The 24,544-nt window shown below is 37.5% G+C and overlaps 2 protein-coding genes across 2 annotated transcripts; both read left to right on the top strand.

Moving 5' to 3' along the window:
• The first annotated feature begins 1,845 nt into the window (after positions 1–1,845).
• Positions 1,846–3,384, top strand: LOC140763216 (phenolic glucoside malonyltransferase 2-like). Its single transcript, XM_073101300.1, has one exon. The coding sequence runs from the start codon at positions 1,917–1,919 to the stop codon at positions 3,297–3,299; it is 1,383 nt and encodes a 460-aa protein (XP_072957401.1). The 5' UTR covers positions 1,846–1,916; the 3' UTR covers positions 3,300–3,384.
• A 12,792-nt stretch (positions 3,385–16,176) lies between these two features.
• Positions 16,177–17,751, top strand: LOC140762563 (anthocyanin 5-aromatic acyltransferase-like). Its single transcript, XM_073100438.1, has 2 exons — positions 16,177–17,026; positions 17,259–17,751. The coding sequence occupies exons 1-2, from the start codon at positions 16,338–16,340 to the stop codon at positions 17,749–17,751; spliced, it is 1,182 nt and encodes a 393-aa protein (XP_072956539.1). The 5' UTR covers positions 16,177–16,337.
• The last annotated feature ends 6,793 nt before the right edge of the window (positions 17,752–24,544 follow it).

Here is a 24,544-nt window from a genome sequence, read left to right as displayed (position 1 = left end):
TAAAGACCTATACTGGCAGTTATTGTATGCCACCGAAGTTCAACAACAACAGTTATTGTACATCACGACACTGGTAGTTGCTAGTTGCTAGTTGCCGATAAACTATAATGACACTCATCAAATTCGCTGCCATAGGTCAATATTGATAGCATTTTAGGAGGCAACTTTCAAGTCCGCAGCGGCTGCTGCGATACATAGAACCCATACATCCAGAAAATCTTGGAAGTTCTACATCAATTTATCTACATTAATGTCTTGAAAAGTACTAACACATGGGCATTAACTTCTGTGAATTTTAGAGAAGTTGATAGACTATTACACGCGGAGTAGCGGAGTAGCTTATCATGGAGTCTAATGAACAAAAAGAAGTACACTTCAACTACTAGCCACGGGTGTGGAGCCGAGGGATGGATCGATTGTAAAAATATCTTATACCTATAATTATAGTGTTAAAAATTGGCTTAAATTCAGTTTTCAGCAAAAATTTAGCATGTATCAGTATTTCTGTGCCGCGCATTCAAACGCACCCTGAGGGCGTTCGAACGCGGACTCAGACAGAAAGCAGTTTGTGAAGCAGGCGTTCGAACGGCCCCAGCCACGTTTGAACGCGAGCCAACCCAAGTGCAGACTTTCTACAGGCGTTCGAACGGCCCCAGCCGCGTTCGAACGCGGACCAACCCGAGAGCAGACTTTCTGCAGGCGTTCGAACGGCCCCAGTCGCGTTCGAACGCGGACCAACCCGAGAGCAGCTGTTTTTGTAGGCGTTCGAACGGCCCCCCTCCCGCGTTCGAACGCCCCTTGAGTTTTGCTGTATTAAAATTAGGTGCGTTCGAACGCGCCTCGAGGGCGTTCAAACGCGACTCTGAAAATCCTCATTTTTGAACCTGACTATAAATACTAAAGTGGGTTTTTTAGGGTTGGTAGTTGGAAGAACATTAATGAGGGTTGAGCCACCATTGTATTGAGAGTGATTAGAGTTGCTAAACTCTTTGTAAGTGAGGGATTTGCATAGTAAAGAAGATTGCTTCGTCCGTGGACGTAGGCACATCGCCGAACCACGTAAATCTTGTCTCTCTCTCTCTCTATTGTCTCCATTGTTGTCTTTGTTGGTACTTGCATATATTAGGGTGTTAATCCGTGATTAGAACTTGCTTAGGACTTTTCTAACACCATTAACATCCTTATTGGAGTATTTTCAAGCTTTGTATTGTGTTCTCTTTCACTATTCCCATTTGAGCTAATTGGGGGTGAAGGTCTTGCTTCCGCTTCCTTCACCCATTTGGGACTTTTGCACAACATATAGTGCAGTAGTTTTTGATTTGTGGAGATGATTCTGCAATTTTTATCCTTACTTGATAAGGGTTTTGTATGTAAAGTTTTTTGTGTTTTATTTTTATTCTACCTTTATTATTCTGTGATAACATATGGAAGGTCTTTCTCCGTGGTGTTGTAAGTTTTTATAGCGCAAATGAGAGGAAGAAGTGAGCAGAAGAGTACCAATTTTTGGACTTTGATCTCAAGATAATGAGTCACCGTTGAAGATGATAGAAACAGGGAAATCATATTTCTGAAAAGCAGTTGTGCCACCTAGCTAGGACATTAGGCTTTATTTGTTTATGTCTATGTTCATGCTATACGTTGTGTATACTTACAACACTCGCTAGTATTTTCCAATGTTGTATATTTTTTTGTTGTTGATTATGATGTAACGAAGCTTTAAGTCATATTATGAATGTAAGCACTACACACACAAGCACATGACTTTTGTTTTTTTTATATTGCCAAAATTACATGTCTGCACAAATTCCATTGTCGCACGTATTCGGTGTGAGAAAAGAATCTGTCCATAAATAATTGCTCGACTAGTTCATAAATCATAACAGCAACACAGAGAAGAGAGATAGCAATCTAAAGCAATGGCCTTCTCCTCATCTCTCCCACCACTTAGACTCCTAGAGACTTCCCAAATCTCCCCATCACAAGGATCAATACCTCAAACCTCTCTCCCTCTCACTTTCTTTGATGTGCTTTGGTTGGCAGCCGGCCCAGTCGAGCGCCTCTTCTTCTACCCTTTCCCTCATCCCACTTCCCATTTCATCCACTCCTTCCTACCTACCCTCAAATCCTCTCTCTCCAACACACTCCAAACCTTCTTCCCCCTCGCCGGAACTCTCCGTCCAATCCCCGGGAACGACTTCAAGTTCGAGCTTTGCTACTCCGACGGCGACTCGATCTCGCTCACCGTGGCGGAGTGCGTAGACGGTGGCTTCGACATCCTTTCCGGGAGCGATGCACGCGAGATCTCTAATCTCAGACCGTTTCTTCCGCAGCTACAGAAGCTTGACGATTCTTCTTCGTTGCTGGCCATTCAGGTGACCGTTTTCCCCGGCGACGGCGTCGTCATCGGGACCGCGGTTCACCACGCGGCGTGCGACGGCTCGAGCTCCATCCGGTTCATGCACTCCTGGGCTTCGGCTTGCCGAACGGGATGTTCCGCTGCCGAGGCGAATATGCCAATCTTCGATAGATCCTTGATCCCCGATCCTCGTGGATTGTACACAATCATGGCCGATTTCATTTTGAGCATTGGGCACGATAAACTCCCCGGTTTATCCGAGCCAGATTCTGTTCCGGCCGATCTATTTCTCGCCTCCTTCACTCTCACTCAATCGCACATCAAAAAACTCAAAGAAGCAGTTCTTTCCAAAGCCGACGGGAATAATAATAAGAGCTTCCATTTATCGACCTTTGTAGTAACATTAGCATATATCTGGGTCGGCTTTGTTCGAGTCCGAGAGCATTTTTCTCCGGGGCTCAGGAAGAAAGCCCACCTCGGCTTCGCGGTGGACTTCAGGGCAAGGATGGAGCCGTCAATCCCGGCGGCGTACTTCGGGAACTGCGTCAGTCCTTGTTTACTGGAGGCCATCGACGTCGGCGATCTCGTGGGCCGAGACGGTCTCAGAGTGGCCTCGGAGGCCATCGGTAGAGCCATCGAAGGGTTGAGCGTTGGCTTGAAAAGGGCACATGAATGGCCAACAATATTCAAACAAATTATGAAGGAGCCACCCATGACTGTTGCTGGGTCACCCAAGTTTAGAGTCTACGACGTCGATTTCGGATGGGGGAGACCGGAGAAGGTCGAGATCCTTTCCATTGAGAAGTCCGGCGCCATATCATTGGCGGAGAGCAGGGAAGATCCGGGAGGAATCGAGATTGGATTCGTTCTTCCAAAGCATGAGGTGGAATATGTTGAGAATTACTTGGCAAATGGTGTTAAAACTCTCTCGGATGATCGGTAATTAATATTTTCAGCTCTCCGTAGCTTTCCTTAATCTTTATTTCTAAATAAAAGAATAGTTCAAATGTTTTGTTCTCTTCTACCTACCTTTAATGTCTTCCAGTCTGTGCTTTGAATGATGTGACGTCTCGATCTGGTAGCCGAACTGATTTGAAAGGTAACATCATTAAAAGAAAAAAAAAATCCTTTGTTCGTAATAATATTTGTCGTCTAACCAATCAAGTGGTGAACCATGACTGGTCGGCAGTGAATCTTAGCATCAAATTTTTGATTGGCCTATAATCTATATGCATGGCCGTACAAGTTGGGATAAATTAGATCATAAAAGTCATGACAATCTTATTTTATCGACTCTTTACACCTTGTTTGAAAACTCTATTATGTTCTTTCTTGGGATTCTGTGGTTTATTCTTTTAAAACCACAGTTTGGAACCATTTCAGATCTCGTTTGGTTGCCGTTCTGGGCTACATGTATAGTTCAGTTATTTTCATTTTTTTTATTCTAAAATTTGTACTTCTTAATCTAACTCGTTTCTCTCTTATTTTTTCTAAGGTTTTGTTTTAATTAGATCGATCAAATGAAAATTTGTGATAATGAAACAAACACTTCGAAAAGAAATCATGGAATCTCCCATCAAATTCTACATTAAAAACTAAATTATTTGACTTTCACCCGAATATATGAGATAAAATTTGAAGAGAGTTTAGAAATGTTTAGTACTATATTTCGATGATTTACTCCTAGTTTGTTTAAACAGTATAAAAATTAGTTAGAATACACGATTCCCTATTTTTGTATTGTTATCTCTTTAAACATGAAAAAACAACATCAACATATTGTAATATTTAGTAATAGACAAACAGATCATGAGAAATATGAATACTAAAATTCATCTGGATGCACCAATTGATTATGTCCAATTTCTAAAATAACAATGATTAACTTTTTAAAGTCATGATGAAACAGAAGGGTCGAATAATTAGGAAATAATTTGGAATTGATAAAAGTTTTACCCAATCATAAGAAAGGAACCAAACAAGTAGTGCTAGGAAGTGCTCCAGAGAATTTGAAATTAATAGAACATGAAATTCAAAAAAGGTGTTACCAATGCCCAATGGTGGTTTAGTTAAGAGGACAAATATTTTTATTGAAATGCTTGGTGGTGCATAATTTTTAATATTAGTAGATAATATAAGAAATATTTTTATGAAAGAACAAATTGCAATTGCGTTGTGTTATATTGATAATAAGAGACATGTGATTGAATGTTTTTTTTTTCTTTTTTTGAATATTTGAGTACTTATGATTTGCTAGCTCAAACTCTTAAATAAGAAGTAGAATCAATATTGGTAAAAATATGAATTGGGAATTGTAAAGGTCCGCGGATATTGATACGATGGAGCCAGTAAAATGCCAGGTGAGTTGAATAGGCTTAACACCTCTATTTTGTGAGAAAAAAAAAATTATTATAACACCCACCACCAAACACATGATACTCACATGAGTAAAATCTACGTGATTACCACATAACCTACAGGTTAATATTTTAACATAATATACAAGCAAAAAGCCCATATTTTCACAAATAATACAGACAAAGAAGTCCATAACATTAAGGCTACGACAAGCCCAAAAGAGATATCCATAATAAAAATAAAACAAAGTCTACATAGGAGCTATAAATCATTTAGCTTAATTTACATGAATAATATAAGAATCAGAATTAAAAAACTTAGGCTAGTCTTTGCTAAATATTCCACGGGCTCAAGGGTCATCTACTAATCTGAAAATAATTTTACCAACCGGTGGTGAGCATAAAACTTAGCAAGTATCCAAGCTATAATCTAAAAGTAGTGTAATGAAAGATGCAATAATAAGTAAATATTATTATCCGCGTCATGATCAAATAGAAAGCACCAGTACCACATATCCGTCATGCTCATCCAATACGCACATGCATTAGCAATTGATAACCTACCACATATTATCCGGACTATAAATCCTCAAACTCAAGCTCACATCGAGCTCCGCTTAGAGGCCATGTCAATACTACACCACATAACATGCATCTTCTCACACTACCAACTTTGTAACTTAGGCTCTTGTAGAGCTACGCTCGTAGGCCACATCATTATCTCACACTCGACCACACGCATACCCCAAAGGGAAGGTAGATAGGGGTGAAAATGGATCGGATACGGATCGGATAGTGCTCAACCCATATCCGGATCCATATTTTTTGTTCAGATATGGATTCAGATACGGATATTGGACGGATGGTAAAATTTAAAACCATATCCTAACTAAACGGATACGGATAATTTTTGGATAAAGGATCGGATCTTAAACGGATATTAATTAAATTTAAAATAATTATAATATTTTATTTAAATATAATTAACACAAAATTATTAAGAGTTTTACAACAAATAATTTTTTGTATGTCAAATATATAAAATTAGAGAAATTAATCTCTATAAATAATATATAACGTATTATTAGTAATAATATTAATACTTACTATTTAAATAAGCAAACTAAAAACTGTAAATCATTTAAAAAAATATGTGGGTAAACGGATATCCGATATCCTTATCCGAATCCGATCCGAGTCGGGTCGGATAGCGGGTTGGGTCGTAGTTATTCCGACCCGTTTTCACCCCTAAGAGTAGATCCTAGCGGTAGAATTGCCAGCCTATCACTCGGCGAACAGCATGACCAATTGTTTGTTATCGCAGACTAAGGACCTCAGTTGTAAGCTCATCACATAGGTCAGTATCGCACATCGATACGACCATTCGAGCCCTCGGCTCCACATTATTGCACCACCGTGTGAAAATCATGAGTTGTCGCTCATAGATGCCCTCACCCTACGTCATCGGGTATCGCTAGGTCTACGTCATCCTACCATTTTCTCTCTATCTTAAATACTCTAAAGGGTATGACTCTTGTCGATCTATAGTAAATCGATCATCACCGGGCAAAACGGCTACTTGATTGTCTATAATCAATAGACTGAGACCTTAGGCGTGAGCCTCAATATATATAAGTATAATAGTATCTCCGCCCCTAACCTTGGCTGGGGAGGTGTTAGGTACTATCAAAATATAGCAATCACCGCCTTTATGGTTGTGCACGTATGCAAGTGACATGATATTATACAACACAACAAACATAATATAACACCCATCATTAATATGTTTTGCGTGCTAAACACATGATCATGCTCAATAAATATACGTAGACATTATGATATATAAAATTTTACCGAACTGCAAAATATAATTACCATGCATGACATGCAATAATAACGGTAAAGAAAATATATGCACATACATGATATGACTGTGATAATTTTATAAGGTACGATATTTCATTATCTATACTACTTCTAGACTATAAAAGTTTCACTTGCTTGAATCACTTTTTTGATACTAGCTGCAACTACGCTATGAGATCATCCTCATAGGGTAGAGAGTCCACCTCGATAAAAAAAGTAAAGAAAAAGCATGACCATAAAATTCCTATCACTAACTAGTTAAATAATTTTACTGATGTTCACTATAAACTTGGGTAGGTCCATCTCGTAATTCCTATCTTTATTAATCAGGTAGAGCTGGCACAGCTGTACCAAGGCCTAACGCGTTATTAAATATTATAAAGATATTCTCCTCAAATTATTGCCTAAATCACTATTATGAAATTTACGGAAGATCGGATAGATAATATTTAATTAATAAGCTTTGTCAAATAATGCAACCTATTTAATATTATTTTTCTAAATTTATCTGTATTAATTCTCTGATAGGAGCAATTAATACAAATACACCCAGACCACCACTCTTTTGATAAAATTGAATTAGCTCAAAATTATAATCAGCAAATGTTAATATCCAATTGGAGCTAGTTTCTGTTATGTGTTATTTGTAATGGCACTCTCAGGCCTCGGCCTAACTAATTAAAATTAATTAATGTAGCGAACACTACAATTAGCTAAAAATAATGATTAATTAAGGCTCACAGTGTCGGCACTAAAAATAAATAGAAAAATGACTTAAATAATCTAAAGAGATAAGTAAAGGTTAATTACTCTTTTTAGATAGTGCAAAGCCAAATAAACTCACAAAAAATTAGCCTAAAATCCATCTTAACCAAAAAACACATGGGTTGGGATAGCTAGCCCAACCCACCTCCAATTTGGGTTGGGTTGCCTACAGTCCCACGCACCCCAAACTTGGGCTGGGCTGCATGTAGCCCAACCACACCCTAGAACACGGGCCGGGCTGCACCCAGCCCAGCCCGACATGTGGGCCCCGGGCTGGGATGCACCCAGCCTAGCTCGTTACACTGGCCCGGGCTGGGCCGCATTTGGTCTGACTCAAAAGGCGAGCCCGGGCTAGGTTGCATCCAGCATGACTCGAAATGTAGGCTCAGGCAGGGTCGCACCCAACCCAGCATGCGAGCCTCGGGCCCGAGCCTAAGACACCCCCTCCCTCCTTCACCTCGATCGAAAGGAGGGAGAAAGGGTACTATTGGAGGCCACCAACACCGATAGCCAGGGCTAACATATCAGTCGATGCCCCGACGGTGAAGGAAGGCCCCTAAGGTGCCTACTTGGCAGGTGGGGAAGACTGGGAGCACCCATTGACGGGCAAGAACCCAATCGGTGAGTGGGGAGAAGGGCTGTCGGCTAACCTAGCCGAACCCACTAACATGCTCCTCTTAGCAAGTAGAAGTCAGCCAAGGGGAAGTCGATCTGCCAAAGGCGGCCAACGGTGAGAACCCATCTCACCTTGGCTACCAACCAAGGTGAGGGGTTGCCTGACAACTCCAGCCATGAGGGCACCAAAAGAGGCCACTTGGGGCATCCTAGCAAAAGACCGATGCAGCAGGGCATGAGGCCATTGGTGAGTCAGATCACGGAGAGATTGAGAGGAGGTGAAAAATAAAAAAGAATTCTAATTAACCAACAAATTGCAAATCAAACTTACTTGAAGGGTGAGGGAGCTCCGGCACATCAATCTAGGGGATCGGTGATTTTGGCAGTGCTCTGGCGCAACAGGAAGAAGATAGGTGAAAAGACTGCTGGCGGGGAGAAGAAAGAAGAAAAAAAAGAAAGAAGGAAAGAAAGAGAAGAAAGAAAAGAGAGAGGGAGGGAAAAGGAAAGGGGCGCATGTGCTCTGCACGTGCACGCCCTTAAGCTCAGTGCACGCACGATTTTTTTTTGTGTTGGATGTGACATATATTATGTTCATTGTTTTGCACATCAACTGCAATTGACTCGATTTGATGTTCTAAATAACATCTTGATATTCTCAATGAAAAACGAACATTTGAAGTTGTAGAAGCATCAACGCAAGTGAGCTTTCGAGTGGTAAGACATTAAATTAGGAAGTTAGTCTAAATTAGTGAGATTATACTCATTAGGGACTATATTTTGGTACTTTGATTAAATTAATTATTGTACTTTCATCTGTGATTAATTATGTTCTCAAAACAAGAATGTAAGATGGTTCAAATTCGGAACAAGGAGCTGAAGCATATATTTTATTAGAGTCAATATAAAATTTTGGTTTTACATTTTGTCTTCATCTAATGAAATTATTTTTGGGAATTAATAATGACTTATTTCAAGGATTACAAGAAAAAGAATAAGATATAATAAATGCTATGAAGCTAGTAACTATATCAATCCGACGGTTGCAGGAAATGAGAAATAGTGATTAGGATAATCTTATAAAAGATGTGCTTCATTTTGTGCGAAATATGATATTTTGATACCTAATATGGATGACAGTATATATATAATATAAGATTATATATAGAGCCAGAAGGAGCTTATGGGGATTTGTAAGTGAGGATTTCCTAAAAGATTCAAGCTTATGTTGTTTCATTTGTTTAAATAAATTCTCATATTCATTTACATATCTTTCTATAAATTGGACGTGTTCGTGTTAACACACCTGCTTAGATACTAAGTGACTGAGTAGGTTCTCTGGTCAATTAAGAGGAGATTATGTATTGCTCCTGAACTCAATTGCAGGCACAGTGGAATATGGAGTAGAAAAGGTAAGTAGGAGTTGGTTGTCTTAAGCCAAATAAACAAATAAGTAAATATCACTAGATAGGATTTCTTTTCTTCTTCTTTTATTCACTTTATGGAGCTATGGACATGATGCAATGTATTAAAACTCGGGAAAGATATATAGGATATATTTTCTTCTTCTATTTCTCAACTTTGTGAAGCCACAATGAGTAAACCTTTTTTTAACATCTATATCAAGGTGGCTTTCACTCTTATCCTTCAAGGTAGCACTTTTCTATACTTTTTTCTAACGATTTTCTCTATTATGCAATTGCATCAATGCATTGATCAATCTAGTATGATCAAGTAAATGAAACCAATTAGACATTAAGAATAACTTAAGTGAATTTAGACTTATCATACATGCACTCTAGTTATGTGCTTTCTATCCGGCATGCAATGTCAACATGCCCATAAGAATAATATATAACTTATATAAGGAAAATACAATGATTAAATAGATAGGTAATCAATGTATAAGTTTTCCATCAAAGTTTTTTTGGTATTATTTTAATATTTTCTAAAAATAAGAAATCAATAGGAAATATAACCTAAAGAGCAGGAAAAAAAAAGTCTGTCCAATAGAATAACATCAAATCAAAACCACAAATATTCCATCAAGTGCCAAAATATGAAATTAATAAAAAAACATAGCCGAAATAATTTCTAAAAAGCTCCCCCATAGCCGAAATAATCTAAGAGTGCACCACCTCCAAGTGCTGCAATGAGATCACTCTTACGATGCCCTCCTAATTTTAAGCATGAGAAGTAGCAAGAATACCATCATGAAAATCATGCATATCATGGAAATTAAAAGATGTGTCACATGTGATAAGTGGAAGAAAACATTTAGATTTAATGTGACTTTTAATGTTCGCATCTATAATAAGTAGAAACAAAATAATTTCTACAATTTCTTTTTGTACTCCTAGTATGCATATCATTATTGACATGTATAAGTCTCACTAATATAGGAGTGGAGTAAATATCACCTTGCTTTCTCGACTTAGATGGTATATTTGAGGTGGTGTTTTCCGCGTAGCCTAGCTCTCTTCATTTCTTTTTATTTTTTCTTTGCACTCTAAGAAGTTGGTACAATTTATGCCATCATCTTAAAATTTTTGAAAAAGTGAATTAGTCTTTAAAATTTTAGATTCTAACAGCAATCTCTCTTTTAAACTAGTTTGTTTATGAAAATTCACTTCTAAAAATTGAATTTAGTTAAAAAAAAGGAACTTTAAGAGTTGAGATATTGAGATTGAGAAATATAATTTTTCAAATTTTCATCTAAAGTCTTCTTCTCCTCTTGTATCATCTCAAGCTCCTCTTAATATCCCTGATTTAATTCTTGAGATATATAATACGATCCGACCACGTGGGTCGAGTCAGTCGAATTAGTCGAGTTGAGTCTAGTTAGTCTAATTTGCTTATTATCTTTAGTTTTAAATTAAAGTAGATAATCTACATATTGATCTGATCAAGTAGGATTTTACTCCTATAAATAAGGGTGGTCGGGGGTTTATTATTATCGTGGAATGATTATCGAGTTTAGCCAATTTTATTATTTACCTTTATCTTAATTTTATCGTAACCATTAGATCGTCTTTATTTTTGTAGGAGTAGATTATAACTTTTGATCTATTCATAGTACCCAAACTCTAGCCACCATTCTCCACCATAAGCCACCCTACTTTACGACCATTCACGACCACTCTTAATTGTCCGCAACCCTTCAACGACCATTACAATATTGAGCATTTATTAATCTGTCTAGATACTACCTTCTCTAACTATTTTATTTATAACTTTCCATAAAAATCTGGAACGATTTGGATGTAATAAAATTTTAATATTTTGATAGTTATAGTCTCATGAGTTAGGGTTCTAATGGCTTTGATTTCACGTGAATCGGATGTCAAACTGAAACGATAAAAAAAATAGTGAAGGAACAATAGAACGGAACAAAAGTGAAAATATCTAACGTTGCGGTGGTTGTTGGAGGGTGGCGGATGGCTAATGATGATAGTGGACGGCTGTATAGTAAGGTGACTCATGGTGGAGGATGGTGGATAGAGTTTGGAGGTAAATTAGGGTTTTAAGTTAGATATACTCCTCAAAAAATATATGGCTATGATTAATTTACTTATACTCTTAGACTATCTTACTCTTATTTTTAAGATAAATTCAAGGCTAAAATAATTTCTCAATGCTTCAATGAGTAAATAAAGGAGTCTAGCACATATATATATAGAGGTCAGGTACAATGAGTCATACTCGGATTAGCCCTAAAGGCTTATATGACTTAAACTAAGACTTATCTTAGATACTTGCACGATCTAATTGGACTTGCCTTAGTGACTTACATTGACTTAACTAAATTTATCTTAAGGGCTTATATGACATAACTAGAATTGTCTTAAGAGCTTACATTATAAATAAATTAAAAAATAAATAGACTCAATCTATTGAATCCAATGTCCTTATGATGTGATCCGACTTGACCCGGTTCATATTAATCCACCATGCTTTCGACTATATTTTCTTCAAGGTGTCCATGGTGGTTTCCATACCTTCCGTTGCTCTCAAGTTACATATACTCAATCTTCATGTGGGTCTTATTTACTAGGTGGAGGAGGGCCCCATAGTGGGTTGCTTTAGGGCTCACTTATTTGAGCCATAGTCTACCCTAGCTGCAGGTGGCTCGAGCCAAATCCTAACCATAGGTGGTACGAGCCAGAGTCTTAGTACATGTGGTTTAGGCCATGGCTCTAGTGTAGAAGGTCTAAGGAAGTGACTGATCATGATGGTTTTGGCCGATGGGGCCTAGATCACCGCGAGTGGAATGCTAGGGTTTTCAATCTTAGCTTCCATTATAGGTGGGAAAGATGGCATCACGACCATCGCTAGGGGCTGCTCTAGTATTGCTATGGTGGATAGCTCGATCTACGGGAATAGAGGGTGCTCCACCGCTATCAGAGGAGGGATGGTTGCTAGGGTTTAGATGGTCTCCATAGTTTCACCATTGTTAATGCTTAAAGGTGGAGGTGGTAGCTGTTTCACGGTGGTCGGTGGTAGTGGTGGTGCAAACTGGTGGTGCTGGGTCAGGAGGGCTGCTGCCAATGCTTATATAGCCTTTCCTATCCCCTCGGTGCTCTCCGTGGCGAATCTAGTGACCTTCTCAAAAGATTATCTAAAAAAAGCCTTTGCAACTATCGATGAGTTATTGGTCCTCCCTCCGTGGCCGCGATTTCACTCGGGTTAGCTTTAGATCACGTGTTCACCATCGTTTGAGGAATGTCAGCTCTAATACCATTGTTACGAACTAGATTTGGAAAGATTTAGATGTAATAAAATTATAATATTTTATGATTTATAGCCTTATGTTTTAAGGTTCTAATGGCTTTAGTTTCATATGAATCAGAGGTCAGAATGAAAAGTTAAAAATAAAAGAGTGAAGGAAGGTTAGAACGGGATAGAAGTGAAAATATCCGATGTTGTGGCGGCCGTCGGAGGGTGGCGGATGACTAAGATGGTGGTGGATGGCCGTATAGTAGGGTGGCTCATGGGAGAGGATGGTGGTTAGAGTTTGGAGATAGAATTAGGTTTCTAAGTTAGATTTACTTCTAGAAAAATAAACGGATATGATTAATTTACTTTTACTCCTAGGTTATTTTACTCTTTCTCTTACACTTACTCCTAGTTTAATGATAATCAATTAGGGTTGCACTCCACATATTTATAGAGGTAACCCTGGACCGACTTTCATTAGGATTTCACTTGTTAGCTTATATTAAAGATAAACATGACTTAGCTAAATCAGCCTTCCTTATCTTTCTCACAATGTTTCTTCGTTCTGCCATAGATAGAGTCTTAATCTAAAAAAACCTTGAATATGAAAGTTGTAGATCAGGACGTTAATGATCATCTCCAGTTGGTTTCATAATATTAGGATGACTTATGAATATCTACAGAATATTTTCCTAATACTACATAGAAGTTAACTAAACTAAACTAACTAATTAAATAAACTCTAACCTACTTAGACTCTAACTAAACTATATAAAATGGCTTAGGCTTGGCTCGATTAAAGCTTGAGTTCAACCGAGACTGAGTCGAGTTAGAAAGATCAAAAATAATTTTGAATCGAGCCTAAGCTAAAGCCGGCTCGCTTATGCTCGGCTTGATAGGCTCGATATAAAACAGATAAGTCAAACCCTAAATCTCTAAATCTCTAATTCCCAACCTTCCTATCCCAAATTTCCAACTTCCCAGGTCGAGTTGAGCTAAGTCAAGCTTGAGCAGAATTATAAGACTTGAAATTTTTTTTTGAGCCAAGCTTGAGCTAAAGCTGGCTCACTTAGGCTCGGCTCATATACACCCCTAGAGGAGTCCACCTGTGAAGGAGGTGGAGTTCAAACCACCTCAACTCCTTCTCCAACTGTGGTGGAGCTCCCTCCACCCCTGTAGGTCAATACTGCTGCAACCGCTATGCTAGAGCAACCACAAGAAGATGGTTCTTGAGCCATCTTCCCTAACATCTGTCCAGTTCTAAATTTCCTCCACTATTTTGATTATATCTTTTCACTCCATCCTCCAATTCATGTGAAACCAAAGCTATTAGAACCGAATCATGAGGCTACTACCAATAAATATTTTATAATTGTCTTATGTCCAGATCATTCTAGATTTGGTTTGTAACAATTTCCTTTTTCAAAGTTCTCTTATTTTCAGTCCCCTACTATGTTAGTTTTTATTATGAACATTTTAAATTTCTTGACAAGGAAAATGGTAGGATCAACATCATTGTCAAAATCATAATCTTCCTTTTCAGGGATGATAAAATATCTTTTTGGGTGTAGTCTTTATTATGTTACATGCTTTATTTGCAATTTCACAAGTATTGATACATCTGAACTCATCTTAATTGACATTGCTGAATATGACATTGATTGCTTTGCTATTTCATCCTATGCCTTTGCAATCATTTTTATCCCACTTCTTAATTGGTTTTGGTACCGTTGACTCTCCTAGTTCTTTAGTAGGGGAGAACAAAACCATACAATAGAAAAAAAAAAACACCCATCCTAGCTTTCTAATAAGGATAGTTAGACCCGAGTGGATGCCTAATGACAAACAAATATTCTCCATGTAAGTTTATATCTCATGGATCTATCTAAAATAAGAGAAATCCACTATGATAATAATTGAAAATTTGTAGGAAATAGATATAATTTTTAGATCGAATAAGTTTAGCGATAAGGAAAGTCAAAACCCATGTCAAAGTCAAAAGTCAAAAATCAAATCCATGTTTGTTTGGGAAAATAGAGTCCTAATTTATAAAAATGAGTAAGAATCAAAATTTAAAAATGAATATTGAGTAGGAGATGAAAACTCTAATTCTACTCTAACCATGAAAATCAGTCTCAAATCGGTGTGCTGAAAGTTAAAAAAAAAATGAAAACTCGAGGTCAGAGAAGGAAAAGTAAAATCATGAGAAACATGATAACATGATTTTTTTAAAAAAAATGGAAATTCTCTCACTGAGTGATAGGACAAAGACTATGGATCTACCCTCAATGGGTCAATCTATATCATATCATTCGTAGAAACAAGAAGTATTTACAACCATCTAAACAATCCGTCGTCTAAGTGTCGAAGTCCACATCTCTTGCTCGAAGTCCAAATCTCTTGCTTGAATTCTATCTCGATTAACTACTCTATGAATAGATTGCCTTCGAGTCTTGTTTATAGTACGTCACTATGGATCGCTCATCAAACTCCTTGCGTCAACGGTGGTAGTTGATATAGACATAATTCAGCTCCTTCAATACTTTTAATCATTCTCTGATGTAGAACTAGCACTTGGACATATGTAGAAGCTCTTATCACAATAGATAGGAATTTAATTCCATGAGGAAATTAGAAAACTCTTCTAAATTGAGACCAGAAATTTCTAGAGTTCTCAATTAGATGGATGTTTCAACCTCTGGTTCTCAATCCATTACATAGAGATAGGAAATATCTATGATTGTTAGGACAAGTCTCCAAGGGAATCTTCAAAACTATTTTTAGATTAGAACTTCCCTACTATCTAAATTAGAACATTTATGATTCGTGCTAGGCATGCCGTTCGGATGTCATTTATCCTATTTGGATGCCACTTATCCCGTTCGGACACTACTTAAGTCTCCTTAAGTGAACTGTTCCAACCATTAGGATGCCTTTGACCCCATCTGGATGTGCTTATGAAACCTGAAGCTTTATGTTTTTCTTTTGACTTGACTTTTTTTTCACGATCTAATCTTCTATAAGCTATATGATCTAATAATATACATGAATCTAATTTGTATAACATAATTACTCATAAACTAAATTAAAGATCATTTACCAATATGTCTCAACCGTATATCTCAAGATCAACAGCCTAATTTTCAAATTCATATCTAATTCAGTTGATAAAAAATCTAAATTTATATAATTCTAACACGTGACATATACCTAATAAATAAATAAGTAATTTTTCAATGCAACAAAAGTAACAACAGAAATTTCTGAAGAGATTTTGTAGAAAGAATAAGATAAAAGTCTGATACAAGAAAAGAGTTCCAATTGGGAATGGCAAAGTACTATAGAACCAGCCAATATGGTAATGCAAAGAATGGACCATTTTTCAGTCCAAAATTATGCATATTTAATCTTGTAATATTAGTTGTTCTTTGAAAAAGAAATACCAATCAAACAGTCAAACAGAACATTAGATACCAAAGAATAAAGCTATTGAGAATTTAAATGTAGTCGAAATAAGTTGAAGAGAATTCTTGTCATCTTACACAGTGATTAGATAAAGATGCAAGACATTCTAAATTGGGTACAAATGCAAAATCGGAAGCTGAGTTGGTTTTTGGTGTAAATGTCTGTCAAATGCTTATAAAAATACCAGGTAAAGATCTAAGATGCATCTCAACGTCTCCACATCCCTCTTCTTCTCTCCTCCAAAGACTCTGACGATGTTCTCCTCCTCCTCTCGTCCATCGGTTAGAATCTTAGAGACTTCCCGAATCTCACCACCTCAAGGATCCGTACCTCCAACCTCTCTTCCTCTCACCTTCTTTGACGTGATGTGGCTCTCTTCTGCCCCAACGGAACGCCTCTTCTTCTATCCCTTTCCCTGCTCCACTTCCCACCTCATTGACTCCATCTTTCCAACCCTCAAATCCTCTCTCTCCATCACTCTCCAATCCTTCTACCCTCTCACGGGGACTCTCCAACGAATCCCCGGCAGCAGCGGTGACTTCCAGCTCTGCTACTCCGACGGCGACTCTGTCGCGCTCACCGTAGCAGAATGCGTTGACGGTGGTTTCGACATCCTCGCGGGGAGCGACGCACGTGACATCTCTAATCTCCGACCGTTGCTTCCGACTCTACCGAAGCTTGGAGATTCTTGTCCATTGCTAGCCATTCAGGTGACGGTTTTCCCCAGCGACGGCGTCGTCATCGGGACCGCGTTGCACCACGTGGCGTGCGATGGCACGAGCTTCACCCAGTTCAGGCACTCCTGGGCGTCGGCTTGTCGGTCGGGAGGCTCCGCCTCCGAGAGGCATATTCCAATCATCGATAGATCCTTGATCCCCGATCCTCGCGGGTTGTACTCAATCTTCAAGGAAGGCCTATCAAGATTAATGAGCCTTATTTCTCGCGGCTCGTCGCAGCCCGCTGCGGCCGCTCCGGCCTTTCTACTTCTGGCCACCTTCATTCTCACACGTGCTCACATTAAGATGCTCAAAAGTAGTTCTTGCCAAAACCGATCAGAAAAAGCCGCTCCATTTATCAACTTTTGTAGTAACATTTGCATATATCTGGGTTGGCTTTGTTAGACTACGAGAACAATTATCTCCGGGGAGGAAGATAGCCCACCTCTCCTTCGGGGCGAACTTCAGGGACCGGATCCAGCCGGCGCTGCCGCCGGCGTACTTCGGAAACTGTGTCGGTTCTTGTTTCGTGGAGGCCGACGTCGGCGAACTCGTCGGCGGAGATGGGCTAAAAGTAGCATCGGAAGCTATTGGCAGAGCCATCGAAGGGTTGAACGTTAGCTTTGAAAGTTCGCAAGAATGGCTAACAAGGTTTGCATCTATTATGAATGAGCAACCCATGGGTGTCGCCGGGTCACCCAAGTTTGGAGTCTACGATGTTGACTTCGGATGGGGGAGACCAGCGAAGGTCGACATCCCTTCCATTGCAAACTCCGACGCCATATCCTTGGCGGAGAGCAGGGAAGATCCAGGTGGAGTCGAGATTGGATTCGCTCTTCCAAAGCATGAGATGGGTTTCCTTAAGAACTACTTAGAAAATGGTCTTAAGACTCTCTGAGAGCAGGAGACGGGTTTCCATTAGAAGGAGATACAATAACTGTTCTTAAATGTATAAGCTTCTGATCGATCAATGGCCATAATGTTCTTACTTCTTAGGGCGGAATTTAATAATATATTAGCAGTGATAAAAATACTAATCATTACGGATGACCCATCAGGGTGAAAACAGATTCGATCTAGTTCGAATGGGTTTCTTCTTTTCTTATATTTTGGCAGTCTTTATCAATTCATACATCCCTCTTCCGTTCAGGCAAAATGGTCGGTATAGGTCGGGACGTCCCAAATTAGGTTTTTTTATGGATGCTATCTTCCTGGGATATAAAAGAGCAACTTTCAGAGGGACACCTCTGGAGGTGACACTTAGCTACAATTTAGAGAAAATAGAGGTGCTCTTTGGGATGCTAGAAATTTGAAGATATTGGATTCATTTCATGCTTATATAGTCTAAAATTGAAGAAGATAATAGAGATTGTTTCAAGGATCACCGAGGTAGAGTTACAACCTTAAGGGTTAACAAGATTAGGACTCATGCACAAGAGGCAGTGTATTAAGAGAGACTCAAGCAAAACACTATAGTGACGATTGCGGGTAATAGTAATTGACATGCAATTGTTCTTGTAACGGCTAAACCTATAGTACTTGATTTTATCTCATAGAAGAGGTATGTGGTTTTTTCACTCTTAATTGATAAGGGGCTTTCCACGTTAAATTTGTGTCGTTTTTGTGTGGCACGTGTTTCATTCTAATCTTTTAATCAATAGAGGGTTTCATTAGTTGTGTTCTTCGTCTAGTAAGTGTTTAATTTTTTTAGTGTAACAAATATTATATTACAAATGATGGAGTATTTTTCACTCCAAAATTCTGCATATTGGTTTTTTTGATAAAATGTTTATGAATAAAATTCATTCAAAGTGCATCAACTTGAGGGCCTGAACAAATTTTACACACTTGTGAGCAAACCTAGTCAAATTGTTTGCTGCCAGGTTATTGCCTCTACTGGTGACACAGATATAGATAGATGGGTTAAGGGGTGACAAGTGAGATGCTTCTTTGATTAGAAGTAGAATTGGCTAGTCCACAGAGTCCATTAAGTTGTTAACAAAATTTACTATAGTGAGAGAATTGCTGCAGATCGAAGCATTGGATAGGCTCCACAAACTAAAGATCTCTATATCTTGAAGTTAAACCAATGCCTAAGGGTGTAATCTAGTAGAGCTTGATTGAGCCTATTTTTGTTTAATCTTGAATTGAAAATAATTTTGAATCTAAATTTGTAATTAAACTTGAATTAAAATGATTTCAATTCAAGCCAATTTCGAGCTAATTTCAAGTTCGAGTCTAAACGAGCTGATTAATAAGTAATTTCAAGCCTTAATCAATTAAAGCCAAATTTTAAGTATGATTAAGTTTAAATTAAATTAATCTTGTGCTCGAATCAAGCTTAAAATAAGGCTTAATTGAAAAACATAGACTAATAGAAATATCTATGTATTTTGGAAAGACAAGATATGATTAGAATTTAAAATTAAACTCTACGAGATCAGAGTATATGACAATTCACTTAAGTAAATAATATTATTCATCAAAATTACATCTTATAAAACACATTAATTCAATTACTAATTTATCCTTGATATCTATCCCATCAACTTATTTTAAATCAAATTGTAGGGTATTCATTCACCATGGTAATTTCATAATAAATAAAACACATTTCTTTTATCTCTTTCTTTACTTTATATCAAGTTCTGTCAAAAAGGAGAGCCGTATTGAGGCGCCTAAGGGAATTATTATTCTGAAGAGGCCAACGCCCACCAATATTCCTAGGAACTTACTTGGTTGTGTTTTGGTAGGCCTTAACTAGTAATCCTCTAGCTTACTCTGAAAGGGAGTAGGAGCTCTCTAATTAGAAGAGGAGTGATTCTCTACAAGATTAGAATTGAAACAAAAATTGCTTACTCTCATATTATACTTTAAAAACACAAACTATTGATTGTGATTTACTTGGTAAGATTTGTGTTTGTGAAGCCTTTTTAAAAACTTAGAAATTGGTTGGGTTCGAGACAGTTCAGGTCGGCTTGCTAGGGAAGTGAAAAATTAAATCCCTAGACACACATATGTATCTAACCTCTAGGCAATGATATTTCTCGTTCGCTTAAGTAAAAGTCGGAAGAAATATTAAAAACGAAAGTAGATTTCGCGTTCGAACGCGTTTGTGAACGCGGCTCTCTGTCTGTGTGAACGCAGATTTCGCGTTCGAACTCGTTTGTGAACGCACCGCGTTCGAACGCGTTTGTGAACGCGGTGTGAACTCAACAGCTTTTCTCCAATAACCTTGCAATTCTTCAGACCAGAGATATTCTAGACTTGTGTAAAGCTCATATATATGTAAAAAATACACTTAGAATATTTTGTACACAATTGCCAACAAATAAAAACCTAACAATCTCCCCTTTTGGCAATTTGTGACAAAACACCTAGGTTACAAGATATTACAAAGACTTCAAATTGAGCAATCAACAAGTCTAGAATATTTTGCACATCAAGCCTTGCAAATAAACATATACCAATCCAAGATCAAGTGAAAATAATTTGAAATGAATAAACAATCTAAACACAAGTTATCAATGTAGCATAAATTCAAAAGTACTTAAGCAGACAAAGTTCACAGTTACTTCAAGCAAAATTCAAAAGTACTTAAAACTCTCATAAACTCCCCCTATGCTCATACTCCCCCTACACACCTAGACACCTAGACACTAACCTAGACACTAAGACACTCTCCCCCTTTTTGACACAAATGCCAAAGACTAGGAACTCGGAGGAAACTGACGATGAAGAATCGTCAACACGAAATCGAGGTAGGTGACGAAGGCGGCCTTGGTTTCTTGGTAATTGTAGTTTTTTTTTAGGCATTCTAGAGAAGGAAAAAAGTCGCAAGATTCAACATATGCCCAAAGAGTACAAAAAAAAATAACAAGAAATCTAAAAATTCTAGAAACTATGAAGACCCTAAGTGAAATCCATCTTCCACTTAAAAATGCTAAGTTATCACGTTCAATCGCACAAAAAAAACATCAAGATATTAACTTTAACGTGATCAAAACTTGAAACTGCCCGAAATCAATCAAGATCAATAGATTTTGGAGATGCACTTCTAGAAATTCAAAATATATTCAAGACATAGAATATGACAATCAAATGAAATAAGTCATACACAGATCAATCAAGTCATCAAAAGCATATTATAATCAATTCTAATGCATCATTCAAAATTAAATTAATCTTGATTGATCATAACGATACGTATATGCAAGATGAGCATAGATAACATGAACCAATCTTCTTAAACAAACTTTCCTATATAAACAATGATGCAACATAGTAGTCAAACCGACTTAGTATTGAAATTTTGCACTTTTCGACTTATTCTCTATAACATAACAGGAATTTTTCCTGTATTTTTTTTAAAAAAAATAGGTGCAATGATGGCTTTCACACATGAGTAGGTAGCCCTTTTCTTGTAGTACAAATCAAATAAAGTGCAAGAAGAAATTCACATCTATCATTTTTTTTGAATTTGCATATAATGTACTGAGTCAAACTGGACTCGAAACAAGACGGCTTTCACACTAACTCATTGTAGCCCTTTTCATTGATCTTTTATAAAAATATATTTGATAACTAAGTATGAGGTCAAACTATGCAAATCAAAGTTAATAGTGAACTATTTAAAAAAATATTCATGATATCATGCTCACACAAGAATACACATACATTATGAGTGCATTAAAATTTTATTATTATAGAAGTCGAGGGAGTGACAAAATCAAAATTGAAACAATATACTACAAGATGACAAAATTGACTATAATAACTCATAATCAAGAGAAAAATCATATTTTTATGTCAAGAGTATATTATTGAATCTAGGAGTGCATCAATTTTTTTTTATAACAAAAACTCTCGACAAATCTAAAACTGAAACCAAAGAAAATTTCAGAGTAAAATAAAACCTAAAAAAAATGAAACAAAATAATAAGAAACTCGCAAACTAAAACATAAATCAATCCAAAGCACAAATCCCTAAAGAAGTGCGAAGATACTGAAATCTCTGTAAATCAAAAGGTTTTGTAACAAATCACCCAACTGTTTCTCCGTCTCAACATGTTCTATTGCTATTGTTTTGTCTTGTTACATTTCAGATTATGTGAAGTTCTAACAATATAGCAATTATTAGATGTTCTAGATCCAAAACATATAACATTACCATCATGATCTAGAATAGTACAATCATTTTTAGAGAATTCTACCTCATAACCTTCATCACAAAATTGAATGATGCTTAATAAATTTGCTTTCAAGCCATTAACATAGAGAACATTTTCGAGACTAGGAATCCCTAGAGTACTTACCTTTCCTTTACCTATTACCTTGGATGAGTTACCATCTCCGAATGTCACAACTCCCCCTTCATGTTTTTCGAGATTAGAAAATAAAGACTTATCACCCGACATATGTCTTGAACAGCCACTATCTAAATACCACAATTCAGAATTTAAGGCTTTCAAGGCAGTATGCATAACATAACATTTCAAATCAGATTTCTTGATCCATATGGCCTTTGTTTTCATCCCATAAATAAAAGCACTTCTATGTTTTTGCAAAAATTTGCAATGTGGTCGAATATGCCCTAGAATGCCGTAATGATAGCATGTCGGAACAAACCTTTTTCTACTCACCTTATGTCGAGGAGAGTGATTAGAGTTTACCTTTGGTACCGTCGAAGATTCACCAGTTTGTATATTCAAGTTCTGTTTAGAAGGGTTCATCCACGATTGCTTTGTAAATGCGGTTGATGGCTTCAGGTATTCTTCCTTTTGTATACCTACAGAAACAAATACAGTTTTATTATTATTTGAATTACCAGTGTATCCAACACCATACCTGTCTTTTCCAGAGATCTGAGCTTTTAGAATTTCGTCAAGTTTGTTCTTCCCTTTCAGAAATTCTAGAGTTGATTATATCACTCAGCTTTGCATAGAACTCATCAAATGTCTCATTCTCTTCCATACGTAGGGTTTCAAAACTAGTAGTCAACCTCTGAAGTTTCGAAAGTTTTACAGCCATGGTTCCTTCGTGAGTAGTTTCTAATATCGTCAAAGCTTCTTTTGCTATCTCACACGTAGAAATTCTTCTAAATTCTTCCGAGGAAACGCAACTAAAAATAGCATTTATTGCTTTGCTATTCCAGCCGACTTTGTCATAGTCTGACCTATCCCATGAGTCAATCGGTTTCTCAATAAGTTTTTCATTCACCATGTACATTGGTGGACTCCAACCGTTCACAATAGCCATCCATACTCGCTCATCTATAGATTTCAAATAAGCTCTCATCCTAGCTTTCCAATATCCATAATTTGATCCATCTAGAATAAGAGGTCTAATAGATGATTGTCCATCTCTATGAAAATTCATGTCTATCTGATCTCTCTCAAAGAGTGAGAGAATCTGCTCTGATACCAATTGAAAAAATAAATCCCTAGACACACGTATGTATCTAACCTCTAGGCAATGATATTTCTCGTTCGCTTAAGTAAAAGTCGGAAGAAATATTAAAAATGAAAGTAGAGATGAACGCCAAGATTTTAACGTGGAAAAACCCAAAACGGGAAAAAACCACGGATCCAAACTCGGATCAAAACCAATCACTATAATAGTAGCAGTTACAAGACTGACTCACAAAACACCCCGTCGATCCAAACGACTTTGTTTCTCTCAGTCTTGATCGCTAGAACCCACGATTCACTGCTTCTTGTGATTGAAGTCCAATCTCAGTAGCCCTCGAGATTGATCTTTCGTCTAGATCACCCTTAAGACGAAAGATTAAATTCTTGTAGATGAGTGGAACATTGTTAGTTGAAGAATCGATGTAGCCTCAAGAAGTCTCCTTCAATAATATTTCTTCAACTGCCCTAGGTTAGGGCAACACTATCCCTATATATGATCTCCAAGATAGAGACAAATCCGAGTCTTATCCGTACTCATGAACTTCAAGATAGAGCTAACTCCGAGTCTTATCCGTACTCATGATCTTCAAGATAGAGCCAAATCCGAGTCTTATCCGTACTCATGATCTTCAAGATAGAGCCAAATCTGAATCTTATCCATACTCATGAAAGTCCAATATTTTTAAACTTTGTTGGTAAGTTCGAACGGGCTCGAGTGCGTTCGAACGCGACAGCTTGAATTCTTTAGGTTGCGTTCGAACGCGTTTGTGAACGCGGCTCTCTGTCTGTGTGAACGCAGTGCCCGCGTTCGAACGCGTTTGTGAACGCGACTCTCTATCTGTGTGAACGCAGATTTCGCATTCGAACTCGTTTGTGAACGCACCGCGTTCGAACGCGTTTGTGAACGCGGTGTGAACTCAACAGCTTTTCTCCAATAACCTTGCAATTCTTCAGACCATAGATATTCTAGACTTGTGTAAAGCTCATATACATGTAAAAAATACACTTAGAATATTTTGTACATAATTGCCAACAAATAAAAACCTAACAGGAAGAAATGATTGAAAACCATCAATCGGTTCATGATGATATCATAACTTTACAAGAGCGATTTGCCCCTAATGGAACCCAACCTTCAAAATGTATTATGTTACCTAACACTAATGCAACTCATTTTGAATTAATATCTGCCATCCTTCAATTGCTTCCTACCTTTTATGGTAAGGAAAATGAGAATCCATACTCTCATGTTGATGAATTCTTGGATATTTATTCAACATT

The sequence above is a fragment of the Typha angustifolia genome, chromosome 7, assembly GCF_048772165.1.
Source record: "Typha angustifolia cultivar Huaian chromosome 7, ASM4877216v1, whole genome shotgun sequence".
NCBI lineage: Eukaryota > Viridiplantae > Streptophyta > Magnoliopsida > Poales > Typhaceae > Typha > Typha angustifolia.
This window is presented reverse-complemented; position numbering and strand designations above follow the sequence as displayed.

What these genes read in the sequence shown, in the direction of transcription:
- LOC140763216 (XM_073101300.1), top strand. Translation starts at nt 1,917, where the DNA reads ATGGCCTTCTCCTCATCTCTCCCACCACTTAGACTCCTAGAGACTTCC.
- LOC140762563 (XM_073100438.1), top strand. Translation starts at nt 16,338, where the DNA reads ATGCATCTCAACGTCTCCACATCCCTCTTCTTCTCTCCTCCAAAGACT. An exon ending in TTGATCCCCGATCCTCGCGG is followed by an intron (nt 17,027 to 17,258) that starts GTTGTACTCAAT and finishes TGGCTTTGTTAG; the next exon opens with ACTACGAGAACAATTATCTC.